Source organism: Paroedura picta, chromosome 1, assembly GCF_049243985.1.
Source record: "Paroedura picta isolate Pp20150507F chromosome 1, Ppicta_v3.0, whole genome shotgun sequence".
NCBI lineage: Eukaryota > Metazoa > Chordata > Lepidosauria > Squamata > Gekkonidae > Paroedura > Paroedura picta.
In genome coordinates, this window is record NC_135369.1 from 124,602,596 (window position 1) to 124,621,475 (window position 18,880).

At 44.0% G+C, this 18,880-nt stretch overlaps 2 protein-coding genes across 6 annotated transcripts in view; one reads left to right on the forward strand and one right to left on the reverse strand.

The window, feature by feature from the left end:
* SOBP (sine oculis binding protein homolog) overlaps nucleotides 1-2,307 on the reverse strand; it is a 191,462-nt gene extending 189,155 nt beyond the window's left edge. The window contains exon 1 of one of the 4 annotated variants that reach the window (XM_077302766.1): nucleotides 1,664-2,307. In XM_077302766.1, the coding sequence (XP_077158881.1) occupies nucleotides 1,664-1,759 (96 nt within the window). In that variant the 5' untranslated portion in view covers nucleotides 1,760-2,307. The remainder of the gene's footprint in view (nucleotides 1-1,663) is intronic. The other 3 variants (XM_077302756.1, XM_077302746.1, XM_077302737.1) reach the window with 3 other exon arrangements.
* The window catches only part of PDSS2 (decaprenyl diphosphate synthase subunit 2), a 107,211-nt gene continuing 89,921 nt past the window's right edge, over nucleotides 1,591-18,880 (forward strand). Inside the window, exons 1-2 of one of the 2 annotated variants that reach the window (XR_013225277.1) lie at nucleotides 1,591-1,696; nucleotides 16,871-18,083. Coding sequence is in view for 1 of the 2 variants with exons in the window: in XM_077302800.1 (XP_077158915.1) it covers nucleotides 17,803-18,083 (281 nt within the window). In the remaining variant the exon portion in view is untranslated. The remainder of the gene's footprint in view (nucleotides 1,697-16,870; nucleotides 18,084-18,880) is intronic. The other variant, XM_077302800.1, reaches the window with a different exon arrangement.

The following is an 18,880-nucleotide window of genomic DNA, read 5'->3' on the forward strand; positions in this document are numbered from 1 at the left end:
GTAAACAAAACAAACCCAGAGGATCCAGCACAGTCAGCCTTTATATCCAGCCAGGATAACATTTCACATGTTTTGATTAAAATTAGCTAATTTGTAATCCTAGAACCTATGAAATTTATAAACTGCAGTCCACACAGATCACATGAAGCAGTGTCTTAAAGGGACAATGCACAATGGGGCAGAGCTCCTTGCCAACTGTCCCCCACCCCTGCACGCTCTCTCTTTCCCAAAAATCCAAACCACACAGCATTTGACTGAGCAATCGCTGTTAAGTTAGAGATCTTCATACCAAAATAGGAAGTGTCACATATATCTTAAGGAAATAAAGCTGTTTGTTGTGGAATGTGGTGGGTCTGGAGTCTGGATAAATGTTATTGATATTTAGGGCAGTTTGCTCTTACACATAGCACCACCTTTGTTTGAATTTCCAGCCATCTGCAGATAGATATGTCCCCCATAAGCATGAAAAAAAGAAACGCAAATCTAACAAATGCATAATATTTACCTCAAACAAGGGTAGGATTTAAGAAAAATTACATGTTCTCATTTAGTCTTATTTGACAAGAACAATGAACATGATAGTCTTGTTACGGTTATATCTATGAACAAATGTACTCCATGATATGCATACAAAGCCCACATCTTGGACATTTCAGAGTGACCACTGTAATCAGACACATTTTGTGAATGCCATTTTATCCCTTATCAAAAACAGTTTTCATTATTTTGAAGCAAAGCAAGTTCACCTCAGTCTTGCAACACGTGTGAGGCACAGAAGGAAAAAAGTATAAAATAAATATACAGTCAATAAAGTAGATATGCAGAATAATAAAAATATGCAACAGAGGACCATTTCCACTCAGTCTTTGACAAGAGGATAAAAGAAGTCCTGAGCTGTATTTTTTGTACAACCGCTGCTATGCTAACATCTGGAGAGCCAGCCCACAGTACTACCTCTGGAACACAGCTGGACTGGCACCATTTCCTGTCAGGACATTGGCGTTCTCTTCTACACCTCCAGCCCCAACAAACAAGTCTGTATTATATTCTACACATACAAACACATGCACACTTCTAGGACAGCTCTCTTTCAACATAACATTTTGCTGGTTTGATTAACTGTGAAGTGAAGCGTGGAAAACAGATGAAGGAAGCAAAATGGGGGGGGGGGAGAGACAAGAGAGCCTCTGTCTTAGTCCAAGAATGATGTGCAGTTCAGACCATAACATTTCACTTTGACAATTTAATTACACAGTTGCAGCTGGCTACTGGAAGGGGGGAGTGCCTAAAGGACTTCCCTTCTTAGCTTGAACGGTTTTCAGGGTTATTTGGTAAAATTCGACAGAAAAGTCCTTGCTAAAGCTTCTAGGGAAAAAAACAACCAAGAGTTTTCTTTTTAAAATAAGCCTAAATCAAAGCTGCTAAGTGATCTGGCTTTATAGCCTGCTGAACTGGTTTGGGCTTCCAGTTCAGGAGGAGGAGTTGAGAACCATTTAGTGCATCCTAGTTTTTTAACGTTTGTTTTAAGACAAGAGGTTCTTTCTTTACGGGGGGGGGGGGGTTGGGAAGGTGCTGGGGGGGTTGGTTGCAAAGACCTCCCCCCATCTCTGCTTTTTCTTTTGACATCAGAGAGAGAGAGAGAGAGAGAGACGCGCGCACATACCTTCATCTCTTCATTGATTTCCCTTTTCACGGGGTGAGCCGGTTTCCTGCTTCTTTTATTTTCTGGAGGTCTCCCTTCTTTCTCCATTTCTGCCATTTTTTGTGTGTATGTGTATCTACGTTGGCGGAGATGAAATGGCTGCTGGTGTTATTTGGGGAGAGGTTGGGGGGAAGGTTGTGGAGAGGGAGGATGGGGGGGGGGTGGAGGCTTTCCGCGCTGGGCGAAGGCGTCAGCGAGTGTCAAAGGAGAAAGCGGCTCTGGGAGGAATGGGGATGCGGGCGGGCCGGACTGTGGGTTGCCCTGGCGAGTCAGCCATCTTCTGTCTTCCTGTCTGTCTGCATGAGAGAGCGCAAAAGACTTGCGTTGGGTCTGTGAGTGTGTGGGGGAGAGGGAAGGGAGTAGGTAGGGGGAGAGAAAGAGAAAGAGAGGAGCCAGACCAGCTCCTTCGAGTGTGGGGGAGGACGCCCCCCCAACCCGGGCGGCGGGCGGGGCTTCCACTGTCACCAAATCCTCCGCCTCTTCTTTTTCTCTTGCTGCTGCTCAGGCTCAGATTCAGGGATTGGTGGGGGGAGACTTCTTATGCTCCACTTGTCATCATTCTCCCCTGCGGGGACTGTCGTCCGTAGCAGAAAACACACCGATGTCTCCCCACCCCCAGCTCCCCCCCCCCCCACACACACACAGAGGCACGCGCGCACACACTCACGCACAACACCCCTCGGTTACATGCCCTCCGCCAGCCTGATGGCAAGACTGAAAGGCGGAGTTATGAAGGCACCCCCAAATCTCCCTTCCCCCACTGCACACACAGGCTTGCACGGCTGGCTTCAAAACGTGCGTGTGAAAGATAAAGAAAGGATCATTGGAAGCGAGTGAGGTACTGCCTTGGGCCGGCGAAGGAGCCAATGGATGGCTGTTTTTCTGGAAGCCTGCTAAGAAATTGGGGGGGAACAGAGATGCCTGGAGCAAGCGGCCAGGATGGATGGATGGATGGATGGATGATGCTGGGCGGGCTCTCCCTCAGCCGCGCCGTTCTCCCTTCAGGCACGAAACGGCGCAAAGCAAGGCTGGCTGCCCACGCCGCTCGGAGGGAAACGCACATAACAGTCACATTGAAAGCACTCCAGCTGGGGCGGGGTTTGACGTATGCATGGGTGGGCGGTGGTTTGGAGGAGGCCGGTCCATTTAGTGTGAGGGAAGAAGAGGCTGAACAGAACCCGGGGGCTTTGGGTTTTTTGTTTGTTTTGTTTTACTTTTGGCGGGAGAAAAGTCTTAGGCACGCACATCTACTTCTTCAGCCTTAGCGCAACGAGGTCTAGAAAGCCTTTCCTTTCCCCTCCCCCCTGCCCCAAGAAGGGGAGGGAAAAGCGCCTATAGTTGAATTTGAGCCCTCAAGTCTTTGTCTTGGACCTTGCTTTCAGGACAAGCACTTCATTCTGGGGCATGTATGAGGAAGTAAGGGAGGCGCGTCAGAACGCGTGCGGGGCGGCCTTTGCTTGACTGGCCAAGCCGCCGTACGCGGGGCCCCACAACTTCTCAATACATTCCAAAGTGGGATTGCACTAGCCTGTGCCTTGGACCTTTGTCTCTGTGACGACTCGCCGAAGTTGTGTTTTAAAAACTCCGAAAGAAAAACAGCCTCCTTCACTTCCATCTCTCTCCGCCAATCGCCCGCAAATAACTCGCGTTTGCGCAAGGCGACCCGCGGGCGCGCTGGTTTTCAGACATCACACGCGGCCATTCTCATTGCACACGCATCGCACCCCCTTCTGTCTTCTTCCGCCTCTCCTTGCACAGGCGATTATATATCAATTCCGTTAGATTCTCTCCGAGACGTTGTCACAAAAAAACCGGTGGATTACTCTTATTTCCTTCTTTTACTGCCTCGAGGAAATGGGAATGAATGGTGTGATAAGAAAAAACTGGAGAAACGAGTTACTGAATTACGGTACACAGTGAAGGGAGATACATTGATTATTCCCGGTTCTTGCTTTGCTAGTCTCTGGCAGTTCATAATTACCTGGTACAATACAATATGGGGGTGTCCATTGTTCCATTAGTCAAAATTGTAATTGTAAAGGAAATTGTCATTATGATGGCAGCTGAGCTTAAAATTATACGCTTTTTAAAAATTAAAGATAGAATGAGTTCTGTGTGGGTATGAGGATTTTAAAAATTCTGTTTAGCCTGTCAAAGCGAAGTTCGTTCTGTATATTACAATATCTGATTTGCATTTTTGTTTCTTAGGCATAGATCGTTGACATTTATGAGCTGGAGGGAGATCCTTTTTGCTGGCTAGAAAGTGCCACATTTTACATTGTTAAGATGGCAACAAAGAACATGGAGATTTTCCCTTTGGCTGTGCAGTAAAGGGAAAATTACTATTTTGATATTTAAAAGACATTTCTGGCAGAAGTCTTCAACTCTCTTACTCCAGAGAGTCTCCAAAGTCCAATTAAATTCTGCAAGATTTACTCCAGAAGTAAGATGGGGCAAATGACTTGCGAATTTCAGAGTAATAAACTGCTGATCTGAAAAACAAGCAATTAAGTTCTATAAATTCAAAGATAACCTATTTCCAAGTTTGCAGGGGATTGCCTTCTGACGCACACCTAGTTATTATGTAGCACTTTTAATTTGCAAAGTGTTTTACAGGCATTTGAATAATAACATGCTGAACTTTAGAGTGTTCAAAGCACTTCTCATAATCGCATAATCATTGTAAGAACCCTGTAAGGCAGGTCAGTATTTATATTTATAATATTGACAACATGGTGGGCTGAGATTGAATGCAAATGTTTATTTATTTATTTAAAATCAGAGTTGAAAGTGTCCATCAAGGGCCAATTCTGCATGGAGTGGTGCCACCAATGCAATGCTGCAAACCTATAATATCCGCAGCTTTCCATGTCCTCACATTTCAGTGCCGGATCTGGACCATTTCCACACTGGAGGTCCACACTGGGCTGCAGGATGGAGTTTGAGCCAGGGCAGGTTGCCCCGCCTCTTCATGCTTCTGCAGGGGCAGGCTTTTAGTTCGGTGCACCTTGTTCGCTCCAGATTTGTGCTTCTACATGGCAGCTGGGGCAGTGCAGAAATGGTCCTACTCTGACACTGAAATCTGTCCCCATTGGGGGACCTGGTCCTCCACTGAAATGTGCCCCCCGGGGGATGCAGCCACGGCAGACAAGTTCTACGTGAGGTGGCGGGGTGTGTACGGGGGGGGGTGTTATTTTACAGGAAGGTTTGATTACATAAGAGTGCAATCCCACCTTCCTGCAAAATAATTTTTTTTAAGTCCCCGTCCACCCCTCAGCACCACGAAACTAACCACATTTTTTGTCCCCTCCCAGCCTCCTGTCTACATGGGCCTTCCGCAGATTAGGCCCTCAGTAGCCACATGACAGAAAAGGGAGCACAGATTTGTCCGTGTTTCCTTAGAGTGGGGCTACTGAGGACCTAATCCATGGCAGGCCTGGGAGGGCGCCGGTCCGATCGCAATGTAATGTGGACACAGGGATTAGCCCTGCATCCACATGAGTGCTCTCTCGGCCTTATCTACCTGTGTGGAATTGGCCAAGGCCATATAATAGAACCCCCTGCCAACACAGGAACTACAACTATAATATCCTTGAGAAGTAGGTATCCAATCCAATGACTAGGAATCTACCACCTCATAAGACAAACTGTTCCAGCATTGAACACGCCTCTCCATTAGGAAGATCTTCCTGAAATTCAGCTGAAGCCTTATTTGCTGTAGTTTATATTCATTCGTTTTAGACCTGTCTTCTCCAACACAGTATTAGATTAAGGTCGCCAGCTGAGTTCAAGGTAGATGGGAGATTTGATTTGTGTATATGTCTATAGAATTCCAGTTTCTATCTTCTGTGGTCTACAATGAATACATGTGCTTCCCATTCAGCACAACATTAGGAAACACCTGGGACAAGTTAAGTATTCTGCAGGTTGGAAGGGGCAGCAGACAATCTCAGACTAAATTGTCATCTATGTGCACTATCCTGAGTGCAATCACTTGCTGGCTCTTATTGGCTAACTTTCCTTTTTCAGCTCTTCTCACAGTGGCCACCACAAGAGAAGCTGATGGTACATCAAAATGGGAAAATCTTGGCATACGTAACCTAGGAAGTCATCATAAGCCAAAGAATACAAACACATATATATGGCAATTATGAGAAAATGGCCATTGCTTTCAACAAGATCTTGATAGCTTAGCCTTATTGCTGGAGGCAAACACCCAATTCCAGCTCAGTGCTTGTACCCATATTTCATTCTCAGTTACTTCCAATTAACTGTAGCTCAGATTTCAACCTAGTTTTGACAAATGCTTACTTTATATTAATTAGGGGGAAAACAAATTGGAGTTAGGTATGTATGTATGTATGTATGTATGTATGTATGTATGTATGTATGTATGTATGTATGTATGTATGTATGTATGTATGTATGTATGTACCGCCCTCCCTGAAGACTCAGGGCAGTTTTCATGAACAAGAAACGATAAAGGTAATTCCAGTTATAATAATAGTAAGGTGATAACAACAATAACATTAACATAATAACAACAATAACGTTAAAGTACATTATTACCAATGTGATTGTAGCAAAAAGATTATTCCTTTTCCCAGAATTTAAAAGTACTAGCAATCATGTATCTTGATGAAAGCCACATTAATTTTCATTGGATATATTGTGAAGTGAGTTTCTTAGAACCAGAGTCTAGCGTTGAACTCCAGGTATATTAAAACTAGTGAAACCTTTGTGATTGGCTGTAATGTTTCAATTAAACAGAAATTTTCCTGTACCAACAAGCCATTTTAAAAATTAAAATTCATGGAATAAAAATGGCATAGGATCTTATGGCCTCATCCTAATCCCAGATGAGATTCTTTGTAGTCCTGTGATTGTATTGTCTATCCTGAAGATATGCTGCTGGCAAGTTCTATTGATGCCTTGATTCCTCTATATATGTGTGAAGCAGCTTAGGGGGTGGAACGTCGGCTGTCCAAGTTGGAATAGGGCCAAAGGTGGCTGCATCCTGATTGGCCCTGCCCCTGCAGCTCCCACCCTCTATCCCTGGACTCTAGCCTCTTTGCTCTCAGATGCACCTCAGTGCCTGGAGCCAGCAGCAAGTAAGGGGAGAGAGGGCCCTGGGCAATGGGTCAAAGGTGGAGGGCCTGCTAACCAGGGCCTATTGGTCTGCTAGGCTGGGCCTGCTAACGAGGGTCCCCCAGCCTGCTTACTGCCTACTAAGGAACGCTGTCCCAGCCCTACTAACGAGCTGGCCAGCCCCCGCCCGCCCCACTTGATCCGGCTGCAAGCTGCAGCCCAAGCCACCTTAAGCTGCCTGGCTGGGGGGCAGGGAAGGGAACCCTGTCAAGGCCCGTTCTTAGGAATGGTCTTTGAAGCTAGTAAAAGTATAAACATTATATTAGCATAGAATTACATAGTGCCTATACCATGCTTTCACAATCCTAGAAGGGTTTCCCAACGGTGTGGAAGTTAATTCATTTTAAAAATGCTGTTATACATTTATTGAGTGATATGAGCACATATGATTATGTCAACCCTCCCTCCCTCCCAAAATTACCAGTGATGGGCCTGGAGGGGGTGGGAAGGGGTGGGGCCCAGTATGGGTGTATATTCAGCTATGTTTCCCAATCATACTCTGCACAATCAGGGTGCTTCTGGGGTTTCTCAAAGCCTGGAGAATGTTTCAGGGCTAATCTAGAGCTTGTCATGGGTGGATAGGAATTAGGCAGCTCCTACATTCCCTCCAAAATGTTATGTCACCAGACTCACTGGCATATATCAGATCAATTTCAAAGAGATCCAAGCAACTACATACCTCCCACCACTAAGTACTGATTCAGCATGGAATGACCTCTGCCAAATCACATACTTCCAGCAACTGTGTAAAACCTAGTCAGGACACACTGGGAAAAGCTAGAGTCCTCTTCAATTGATCGAAGGCTTCTGATTCTCATTAGATCTTTATACCAGAACACGGCTCTTAGAGTAAGATGTAGCAAACAAGGACATTTAACTGACCCAATTAATACCTTCAAATGGGTCAAGCAGGCTGTGTCTGAGCCCCTGCATTTTTCAACTTCTATATAAATGATTTGATCCAAGTGTTTCAAGATTCAGACTTGCATACCCCAATATTAGCTGGTTGCCCAATCCCTATACTGCTTTATGCCGATGATGTAGTTCTTCTTTCAAGAACCCCCACAGGGATTAGGTGAATGCTCAAAAAACTTGCCCAACATTGTGAAAAGAACACCTTGAAATTAACTACCAGAAGACCAAGGCCATGACATTTGGCAAATGTCCAAAATCTAGAACACTAAATGGGCACAAAATTGAACAAGTAACCAAATTTAAATATTTAGGTGTATATATTCAAGCCTCTGGAGCAAAGAGCATCCATTATTCATATGCATCAGAACTAGGGCAAAGATCAGCAAATAATATATTGAAATTCTATCAAACAAAAGGCAGAACCTTTATAGCAGCAGCCCTGAAACTATACTCAACTAAATCTCTAGCCCAACTCACTTATGGTGCATTTTTGGGTGCTCCGATATCAGATACTATCAAGCTTGAAAGGGTCCAGTCTAAATTCCTTCGGGCACTCCTCCGACTTCCATGCTGTGTAACCAACTCCATGGTGCGTCTGGAAACAGGAATGTTAATGGTCCAAGACAAAATTTGCCTGTCAGCAATAGGAATGTGGCTGAAATTAATACATATCCCCCAGGGTATAGTTTCTTTAACCCTGAATGACAACTTCCAATGTTCTTGGACTAAGGCTGTTCACAGAGGAATCCAAAGTCTGGGCTTCTCCATACACTTATTATCCAAATTAGCTCATGATCAAGCTGCATCATTAGTTAAGCAGTGGATACAAGACAATCGACAGCAACTGGACCTGAGTAAAGTTCCAACTTTTTTGGCCCCAGTTAAAACAAGATATGTTCTGGGCCCTGCCACTTATCTGTCTCAGCTGGTAATAAGTAAACAAATAAAGGCATTTACCCTTTCAAGATGCTCCATCTTGCCTTCAGGTCTTGTAGAGGGGTCCCTATAAGAACATTCCCCTTACACTGAGACATGTTTTTGTGGGAGTGGCGAAATTGATACAAGAGAGCATATATTGTACCACTGCCCTGCTTATGTAGACATTCGTAGCAACTTGAATTGAACCACTCCTTAAAAAGTTGCCAGAACATCATGATGTAGATCAAGCAAAGAGGCTGCTAAGTGATGAGTCCCCCAGGTGACAACTCAGCCAGCTGAGTTTTGTGCCTCCGCCATAAAAATCTGATGCTCTGAAGTAGCATAATTTTAAGTTCTATTTTATGATGTTTTAAATTGTATTACATTAAATGACCATATTCTTTGGTCTTTTATGTATTAACTTCATAAAACTTGGTCTGAACGACTGTAATAAAGTTTGACTGACTGACTGACTAGTCAGGACACCCATAAATCAGGTGACATTTTTATGCTGCCTTTCCACCAGATCATGGTCCTACCATGACAAGGCATATGGCATGGGACTGTATTTCCAACTCTGCTACACAGGTCACTCAAATATCAGTCATAAACAAAGCACTTTTTACAAAATCTCTGCATTCATTTATCATATGATGTAGATATTTCCACAATATCATATCACCTAGTTGAGTTATAAGTCATAATTCATATAAAATGATGGGGTCTAAATAACATTCAATATATAAGTTTGTGACACAATGTGCTTAGAACCCTTTTCTTGTTCTTTGTGTGTGTGTGTACATGCCAAAAGTATAACAAATCATCTCCAAAAGAATAACAAAGTATCTGTTGTTTTAAATAGCCTGTATATTTGTATGCTATATCAAAGACAGAAGATTATAAGAAATAGTAAGCTATATCTAGGTATATGAAATAATACATTTGTAGTGGCTTCTACCTTTTGTACAAGTTTTGTCAAGAAGTAAGCATTTAACCAAATTCAGTTTTATTTCTTCCTTAATAGGAGAGGCTATACCTGATCAGTTTTGCTCTTACTTATATATCTTCTCTCTTATACAGACATAACATTTCTTTCCCTACTTTAAGTTCCAGACAGCACCTGCTACTTATGGAATGCCTTCTAACCTGCTTTTAATAGCTGCATAGCCTGCTCTGGAAGTAGCAGTTGAACATTCATTGTAACTACAAAGCCCATTTCTCATGAAATATCCATCACAGAGAGGCTGTTTAAAATCACATTGATATATTGGTTGCTCCACATGGAAAACCTGTTTTAGGACACCATAGGTAATCATCAATTATTGTATAATTTTCTCCATATTGTAACTAACCGTCAAGAGGAATTTTTCTCCTCACAGTCAAATAGAGACAAACCACATAGTGGTAGGTAGCGGCATATAGAAAACTCCTGTACACCAATAGCTTTGTCAGTGGAGGTCACTGTTGAAATACAGTTTCATGTAACCTTCATATTATGCCATTTTGTGTGAAACCATATATGAATATTATGCCTTATAGTTCTTTTAAGTTCCTTTGTTTTGTTCCTCTTTAACAGGAACAGGGATTGTTTTTCTCTTTGCCTAATAGCAGCGGTTTGTAATTAGAGTGTTGTTATTACTATTGTTACTGCTATTGTTATGACGTACTTAATAGTTTGTTTTCCAAAAGCGGAACATGTAGGCTTTTAAATATACTGTTAATATCCTGTTTCTGTTAATAACGAATCATTCATAGATGCATAAAGCTTCAAGATCTGATCTTCAATTCATACGGAAGCTTTTAAGCTGCATTGATTTGACATGATCAGTATCATTTAGAATGCATAGCAATTTGCATGCATAAAATAGAAAACAGTGCACAAAAACTGGAAGTGTAAATAGGCTGGGGGGGTTGTTAATAACTTTTCATTAAATATTCATTTTTAAAAAGTCATCCCAAGGGAGCAATGTACAAACCACTAATAGTAGAATTCTGCACTGTAATGTTCATTTGGATGCATCCAGTGACTCCTGTATGGCTACTACGCTAGTATGAGAAAGAGTACATATGTATTTGCAAATTAATTAATGCCTAATGGGCCAAACCCTGATCAATTTAGTTTTGTTTAGTCCTGTTGAAATTTTGTTTAGTCCTGTTGAAATCAATGGGGCAAATTAATTGCCCCTAGCTGGAAACCAGAATTTGGCAAAGCTATTTCCCTGGCCCCAAATGGGTTCTAAGCTTGTACTTTTCAGACAAAGACCTCCGGTGCTGCAAAATCAGGTGGTGTTGATCAGAGAAAAAGAATTCCTCATCCGAGTAGTTCTTTGGATCTTGGCTCATTTATCCTGTTGGTTATTTCCCACAGTGGTGTGGGACCATTGTGGAGAGACATGATTACAGGAACTGGCCTAAATAGCCCGACTTAAAAGTCCCATTTTTTCCCACGGGGCTTACTTCAAGGAAGATGTTCTTTGAATTGCACCTCCATCTCTAGATTGGAGCTCTTTTGTGGTTCTGCATTTACAGGAAAGGGTTAATATCTAGATGCTGTTAGCATAAATCCACTTTTAAAAAATCAGCATAGTGGTCTGATTATAAATACATTACTTGGAAACAAGACTTGTTGATTGTTGATTTTAGCATATTTACATTTTAGGTTTTATTTAAATAGCACATACTTTCAAGTAATGTTTTGAGCACCATACTGTTATGCTGAATTATTTGCACCACTTGCTATGGATTTTACTAATCTCAAAGGGCTTATTCCAAAATAAATAGATTGAATATTGTTCCACTTTAATATGGAATAATTTAGCCTGCAATCCTGTTCACTTTTACCTGAAAGTAAAATCAATTGACCACAAAGGGAATTGCTTCAAACTAAACACTGGCAAGGGTGATCCATGGCATACTCTCTTGCCATCTAACACAGATGTGGAGGCATAGAAAAATGATAGTTAAAATAGTTTTTGTTAATTTTCCAATAGACATTCCAGGGGAGCTGCCACGCATGTGCACATGCACGAAAATGCTGTGCCTGCGTTTGCGCGGGGTTACCGCACATGCACAGGGCCCCGGGTTGCCCTCTCCCCCCACCCCTTGACAACAGGCCGCAACCTGAAAAAGGTTGTGGACCGCTGATCTATTCTAGAGGTCTCAAAACGTTAAATGAAAAACTGTTGCTGTTTGCTCACCAGCCCCCAGATTCTGTAAATCCTGCCAGCATATGTAAGCCCTACTATTGGCACACTTCTCAGGGTATGTTCTGTCCAGACCCCATTCTCCACCCCCACTGGCCCATTTTCTGTTTCTTCCTGTTCCATCCATATTTGTTCCCAAGGAAATCCTGTATGAGGGATTAAACAGCTTAATACATACTACATTTTTATTGTTAGTAAAAACTGATGGTTGTTTTAATATTGTAATTGTGGATTGTAAGCTAAACATGAGCAGGCAGTGTGATGCAGCGGTAAAAAAGGTGAATGCGATTATGGGGCTGTATCAAACAGAGCATCACATCAAAATCACAAGATGTCATAGTCCCATTGTATACGGCACTGGTCAGACCACACCTGGAGTACTGTGTGCAGTTCTGGAGCCTCACTTCAAGAAGGACGTAGATAAAATTGAAAGGGTACAGAGAAGAGCAACGAAGATGATCTGGGGCCAAGGGGACCAAGCCCTATGAAGATAGGTTGAGGGACTTGGGAATGTTCAGCCTGGAGAAAAGGAGGTTGAGAGGGGACATGATAGCCCTCATTAAGTATTTGAAAGGTTGTCACTTGGAGGAGGGCAGGATGCTATTTCCGTTGGCTGCAGAGGAAAGGACGTGCAGTAATGGGTTTAAACTACAAGTACAACGATATAGGCTAGATATCAGGAAAAAGTTTTTCACAGTCAGAGTAGTTCAGCAGTGGAATAGGCTGCCTAAGGAGGTGGTGAGTGCCCCCTCACTGGCAGTCTTCAAGCAAAGGTTGGATACACACTTTTCTTGGATGCTTTAGGATGCTTAGGGCTAATCCTGCGTTGAGGCAGGGGGTTGGACTAGATGGGCTGTATGGCCCCTTCCACTCTATGATTCTGTGATTCTATAATATCTGAACATATAAATAAAACAAGAAGAGGGTGCTGGAAGGAGTTGGCACTCATCACCTACCAATCGGGTAGGCTGTACTGGCTGTCCCTGATTGGCTGTCCATCCAACGAACGGCCAGTCAGAAGGATGTCCAACCCCTGGCCGTATCCTCCTCTAATTTCTTCATATGGAAGAAGCGTCAGCCTGGTAAGCAGGAGCTGGAAGGGAGGATGTCGGGCCTGGGTCTGTGGGCCTGGTGGGAGGGGGAAGGAGGGAGGGAGCCCCCACCAACGCTTGCCCGTGCCCCCAGCAGGCCTCAGCTGGCTTGCCCCAGGGGGGATGGGGGAGCGGGCTAGCACTTGTATTTTTATGTACAATGTTTTTTTTTTGGCTTGTTATAATAAAATGTTAAGCTTTCATTCCTCATCCTGTTCTGCTCTTTTCATTACGAAATGTCAACCTACTTATAGTAGCAAAAATATCTATTCAGTAATTAGTGAATACTGCCAACCTTTCTTCTTTTGCCAGTTTTTCACATATCAAAAAAACAGTGCACAGTCACAAGCCTAGGAAAAATCCCCCCCCCCCAATGCTTCAAGTAGATTTGTATCCACTGCTTCCCCCCCCTCAGTAGCAACTTTTGGCTTTAAAGAAAAGGTGCAATAGTGTAGAATATGGTTGGGAAGGCATAGCTGTGTACATGCCCACCCACGACCCTCCCCTTCCCACCTCCTCAAGGTCCATCGTTGCCCACTTTTTTGGGGGGGTCAACATGATCTTATATGGTCATATCATCTGATAAATGTTTAACAGTGTTTAAAAATATTAAAAATTAACTTTCATCCATTCAGGAAACCCTTCCAGAGTTTCATGGAAACCTGGTTGAGAAAGACTGATATTGTGCATGGAAATGAATCAGTATTAAATTAATAGCTCTTGCTGCCATGTAGAATTTATCAACAAAATGGATGCAGCTTATGAGCTACAGCTGGCACTTTCAGCCTAAAATGATAGTGATTGATAGTGTAAGACTTGGGCTTAGGATCTAGTGTCTAGTCCTGCCTAATCAGCAACAGAAACCTCTTTAAAGTGGGCCACCTGTATTTTGAGGGGTTTCACATGCCCCTAGCAATAATCTGGTCAGCTCAGAATGCCAGCTCTCATCAGCTAGTTAGGTCCTCGAAATTGTCTGCATACCATGATCCTTATGAGCCATTTGCTGGCTTCAGTCTTTGTTGTTTGACTCCAATAGGCCTCTTTATAATCATGACAAGAGCTGGACACTGTCATCCTCCACTTCTATTATCAGGGTTCCAGTTAATCTATAGACTTCCTGATAGTCTTGCCACTTATGTTCTTGTTGAGTGGCATTGCCAACCTCCAGGTGGGCCTGAAGATCTCCCACTAATTGATCTCCAAACATCAGAGATCAATTTCCCTAGTGAAAACGGCTGCTTTGGAGTATGGACTCTCTGTGCCCTCTCCTCTCCAAACTATATCCTCCCCAGGTTCCCCCCCCCAAGTATTCCAACCCAAATCTGCAATCTTACTGATGAGGGCAATCTTACTTTGAGCTTGGCCCTGGCCCGACATGGGTGATATGAGCTCCCAGGAGAGGTAAGGGGCCCTGTTGGAGCTTTCCCAGTTCCACAAGGCCTGTAAGATGGAGCTATTCCACCAGGTCTTTGGCTAAGGGCGGTTTGATCTATCCTCCCCCCCCCAAAACTGGCAAGACATTCCAACCTACCCCTCCATCTGTCCCCTGAGTTATGGGATTATTGAGTAGTTTGTTGAGCAGTATGGGACAGGTTAGTTTTTTTCTCTGTCATGGAGGAGTGATTTTATATACTGTTTTATGGGGTTGTGAGTGTGTGTGGTGTGTTTTTTTACTATGTTATTTATTTTATTTATTTACTAGTAAAAAAGCCCATTGTATCCTAAATACAATGGGCGCTAGGAGGCAGTGGGTGAGCAAAAGATGTCTTACCCGGTGCTGCGTCTTCTGGCTGGCGGCCATTTTGTGCGGCGGCTTGATGGCAGAGGCGGCGGCTGAGCGGCGGCAGCAGAGGTTTGAGGGCGGAGGCGGCTTTACAGCGGCGGGGACTCCCTGGCCAGCGGGCTGACGGAAGCACTTTCTTGAGCAGTTTCAGTTTCTATACCATCGCTCCTAAAATGGCTTGTGGCGGTTCACAAAAATTCTCCCAACAATAAAGCCCTTATTCTTTCTCCTGGGGGTTACTATAGACAGATACTGATAAATACTAAACATTTGAGAGACTGGCAAAGAATTTTATTTATATTTATTTATTTATTTAATTTTATTTGTTTACGAATTTGTATACCAAGGTGGGTAAACAATTTAAACTCTACATGAGAAATTTCATTTTTAAAACCATTAATCAACTCCCTCTCCAAACTCACATTAGATAAAGGTAAAGGTATCCCCTGTGCGAGCAACGAGTCAATGTCTGACCCTTGGGGTGACGCCCTCTAGAGTTTCATGGCAGACTCAATATGGGATAGTTGCCAGTGCCTTCCGCAGTCATTACCGTTTACCCCACCCCCCCACCCCCCACCCCCCAAGCTCAACCAAATGCCTGGTGGAGGAGCTCCCTTTTGCAGGCCCTGTAGAACTGCTTTAGCTCAACTGAAGGCTTTAACTTCTCCTTTACATGCCTTCTCATCCAAATCCATGCCAGTACACAAGGAAATTTGCTTTTTAGAGATGAAAGAAAATCAGTGATTTTTATCATGCCCATTTTAGTTCTGAAACAGGGTTGCCAGATCCAGCTGGGGAAATTCTTGAGATTTGAAGTTGGTACACAGGCTGTTAGCCTGGTTCTTCTGTTACTGAACTGCAGTTGCTCCTCATGACTCCACCATCTGTCAAGCCTACAGGGTGAGAGAATTTGGGGGACCTATTGTCCAGGATTTGGCCTTACTGCACAGGCACAGGTACAAACTGGATTTCAGCATGTTGGCACCACTCCCTGGAGCTAAACCAACAGCTGAGGCCTAAGGATCAGAGTCTGAAAAGGCTCTAGGTCAGGAAGTATAGTATGCTCTGGAGTCCAGTTTGTAGGATTAAGGTTATCCAGTCAGTACACAGTATGCAGGCTTCAACAACAAGCTTCTATATTGCTTCACACACACTTGGAACCACCTACCCATATACCTTAAACTAAGGGAGACCCCTCCATACAGACTTGATAGGGGAACATAAGCTAGTTTGTGAGAGCTCACTTTAAAGCCTATATTATATATATATACACACACATCACAGAGTGGGTTCACTGGTGTTGGTTATACCCTGAACCTCTTGGTCCTTCCTCCAAATCAGCCTCTCTCAAGTTTTTTAATATTGAGAAATCCCTGAAGCATTCTTCAGGCTTCGAGAAACCCCAGAAAAGGCATGATTATGCAGAATATGGTCAGGAAGCATAGCTGTGTACATGTTTACCTGGGGCCCCTCCTCCCCACCACCTCCAGGCCTATTATTGGCAGTTGGGGGGGGCAACATGACCATATATGGACCTCTCTCTCTCTCTGTGTCTCTCTGTGTCTCTCTCTCTCTCTCTCTCACTCTCTCTCTCTTCTCTCTCTCTCTCTCTCTCTCTCTCTCTCTTCTCTCTCTCTCTCTCTCTCTCTCTCTCTCTCTCTCTCTCTCTCTCTCTCTCTCTCTCTCTCACTCTCTCTCTCTCTCTCTCTCTCTCTCTCTCTCTCTCTATATATATATATTATATATAATATATATATATATATATATATATATATATATATATATATATATATATATATATATATATAACATATACTATACATATATATATATGAAAATTAACTCCCACCCATTTGGGCAACCCTTCCAGGGCTGTCAAGAAACTCCAGGGTTCCAGGAAATCCTGGTTGCAAAAGCTTGCTCCAAATGATCTCTGGATACTCCTAGTCATTATCTGAGGAATCTGCTTCTAAGGCCAGAGAGGTTCATGACTGGTGCCTGGGGTGACTCACAACTATGAATTAAAAGTCTGCACAAGCAATACAAGCTGAAATAGTAATAGAACGATCAGCTAAGGAAACTAAAACTTCCCTTCTCCCTCCATTTTTAGGACTGAGATACAAGATCATCATCCTTAAGGACTGAGTAATTCCTCTAACTTCACAGGTTAAGTGGGGGGAAAGGTTATAAAATGCAAGCATGTGATATTTTTTGACATATTTGTGGCAGCTGTTGCTGAAGAAACCGTGAAATTCGGAGTGTTGATAATTCCAGCAGGGAGAGAAGCAGCTGTGGGTCAATGGCAGAGCATCTTGTTGACATGCATAAAGGCGCAGGTTCAATCCACGGCATCTCTAGTAGGTGATGTAAAAGACCTATGCTTAAGAGCTTGCAGAGTCGCTGCCAGTCTGAATAGGCAATACTGACGATGATGGACCGAGTGTTTGAATCAGTATAAGGCAGCCTCGTGTGATATTCCGTTTTCCTCACGAGTAACTAGGCGTTTCGCTGGTCAGTGCCTATCCATTGGCTGTTGGGCCAGACCCTGCTTCCTATGTCGACCAATCAGTCTGCTGTTCCTCTGCCACATTTCCGCCTCTTTCATTCAGTAAGTAAGTGCTCTACGGTAAAGGGACGGAGCGGCTGTTTTTTACTTCCTCCTTTTTACGACAATTAAGATGGCTGCGCCCATAGCTCCATGAGAGCTTCTGGCATACTCGGTGTGGAGGGCTCGTTGGCTGAGATGAGAAGTTTCCCGTCAGTGGCCCTAGGACGCGTGCAGCAGAGAAGCGGTGACCAGTAGTGGTTTTGACAGCCTCTCCCTCTTATCTGGAACAGTAAGGCTGCGTGAGCGAGAAGCGCGGGGGCTGAGCCCTGGCGAGTGGAGGTGTAGCGGGCCGGTTTGTATCGCCAGAGGAGGACCGCAGTGGGAAAACGGCTGTTCTGTGGATCTTTGCGTGGAAAAGGATCCCCGACTTCCTGCCTTGAGGAAGTGGCCGCTGAGCTTTTGGCTTCTCCGCAGTGTTGAAGGGAGAGACGAAGATGCGTTTCATGTGCCTGCCCCCTTTTGCTAGATGTTGCTCTCGGGCATTTTTACACTTCTGGGTGGGGGGAGAAAGAGGGACGCAGCGGCGGTTCCTTTTTTCCGGCTCTCCATCGTCTGCTTCCCAATGGAACAAGGTGGTTTCCGATGCTGAGAAGATTGTGGGTTATCCGACCTCCTTCATGAGCCTCCGCTGCCTTCTGAGCGACGAGCTTAGCAACATTGCCATGCAGGTGCGCAAGTTGGTCGGGACCAAGCATCCTTTGCTCAACACTGCCAGGTAAGTACCCAAAGGAATCTGCTGAGTTGTGCTGCCTACAGATGTATGTAACATGTGTTTTGTAATGTACAACTTCTTGTCAGGATTGACTTGATGAGTTTTTTTTTTCTGTATCTTTGTACTTGCAACTGAAGCTGTGTATGGACAACATGGAATAGTTGTTCCCTGTATTGCTGTGCAATTTCCTGGGGCAAGATTAATTTTAAAGTTGACTGCATGTGTATGTTGCATAACATACTGGATGGCTGCTTTTATGCCATGTTTTACAGTGTTTGGAACAGGCAGACAGTCTGCCTGACATAGTAGGTAACAGACAAGACAGGCTACTGAATTAACATTCAAGTCATGTTTTAAAATGTGTTAGAGATTTGAACTATGGGAACAGAGTTGTTGTTAGGTGCGAAGTCGTGTCCGACCCATCGCGACCCCATGGACAATGATCCTCCAGGCCTTCCTGTCCTCTACCATTCCCTGGAGTCCATTTAAGTTTGCACCTACTGCTTCAGTGACTCCATCCAGCCACCTCATTTTCTGTCGTCCCCTTCTTCATTTGCCCTCGATAGCTCCCAGCATTAGGCTCTTCTCCAGGGAGTCCTTCCTTCCCATGAGGTGGCCAAAGTATTTGAGTTTCATCTTCAGGATCTGGCCTTCTAAGGAGCAGTCAGGGCTGATCTCCTCTAGGACTGACCGGTTTGTTCGCCTTGCAGTCCAAGGGACTCGCAAGAGTCTTCTCCAGCACCAGAGTTCAAAAGCCTCAATTCTTTGACGCTCAGCCTTCCTTAAGGTCCAGCTTCCGC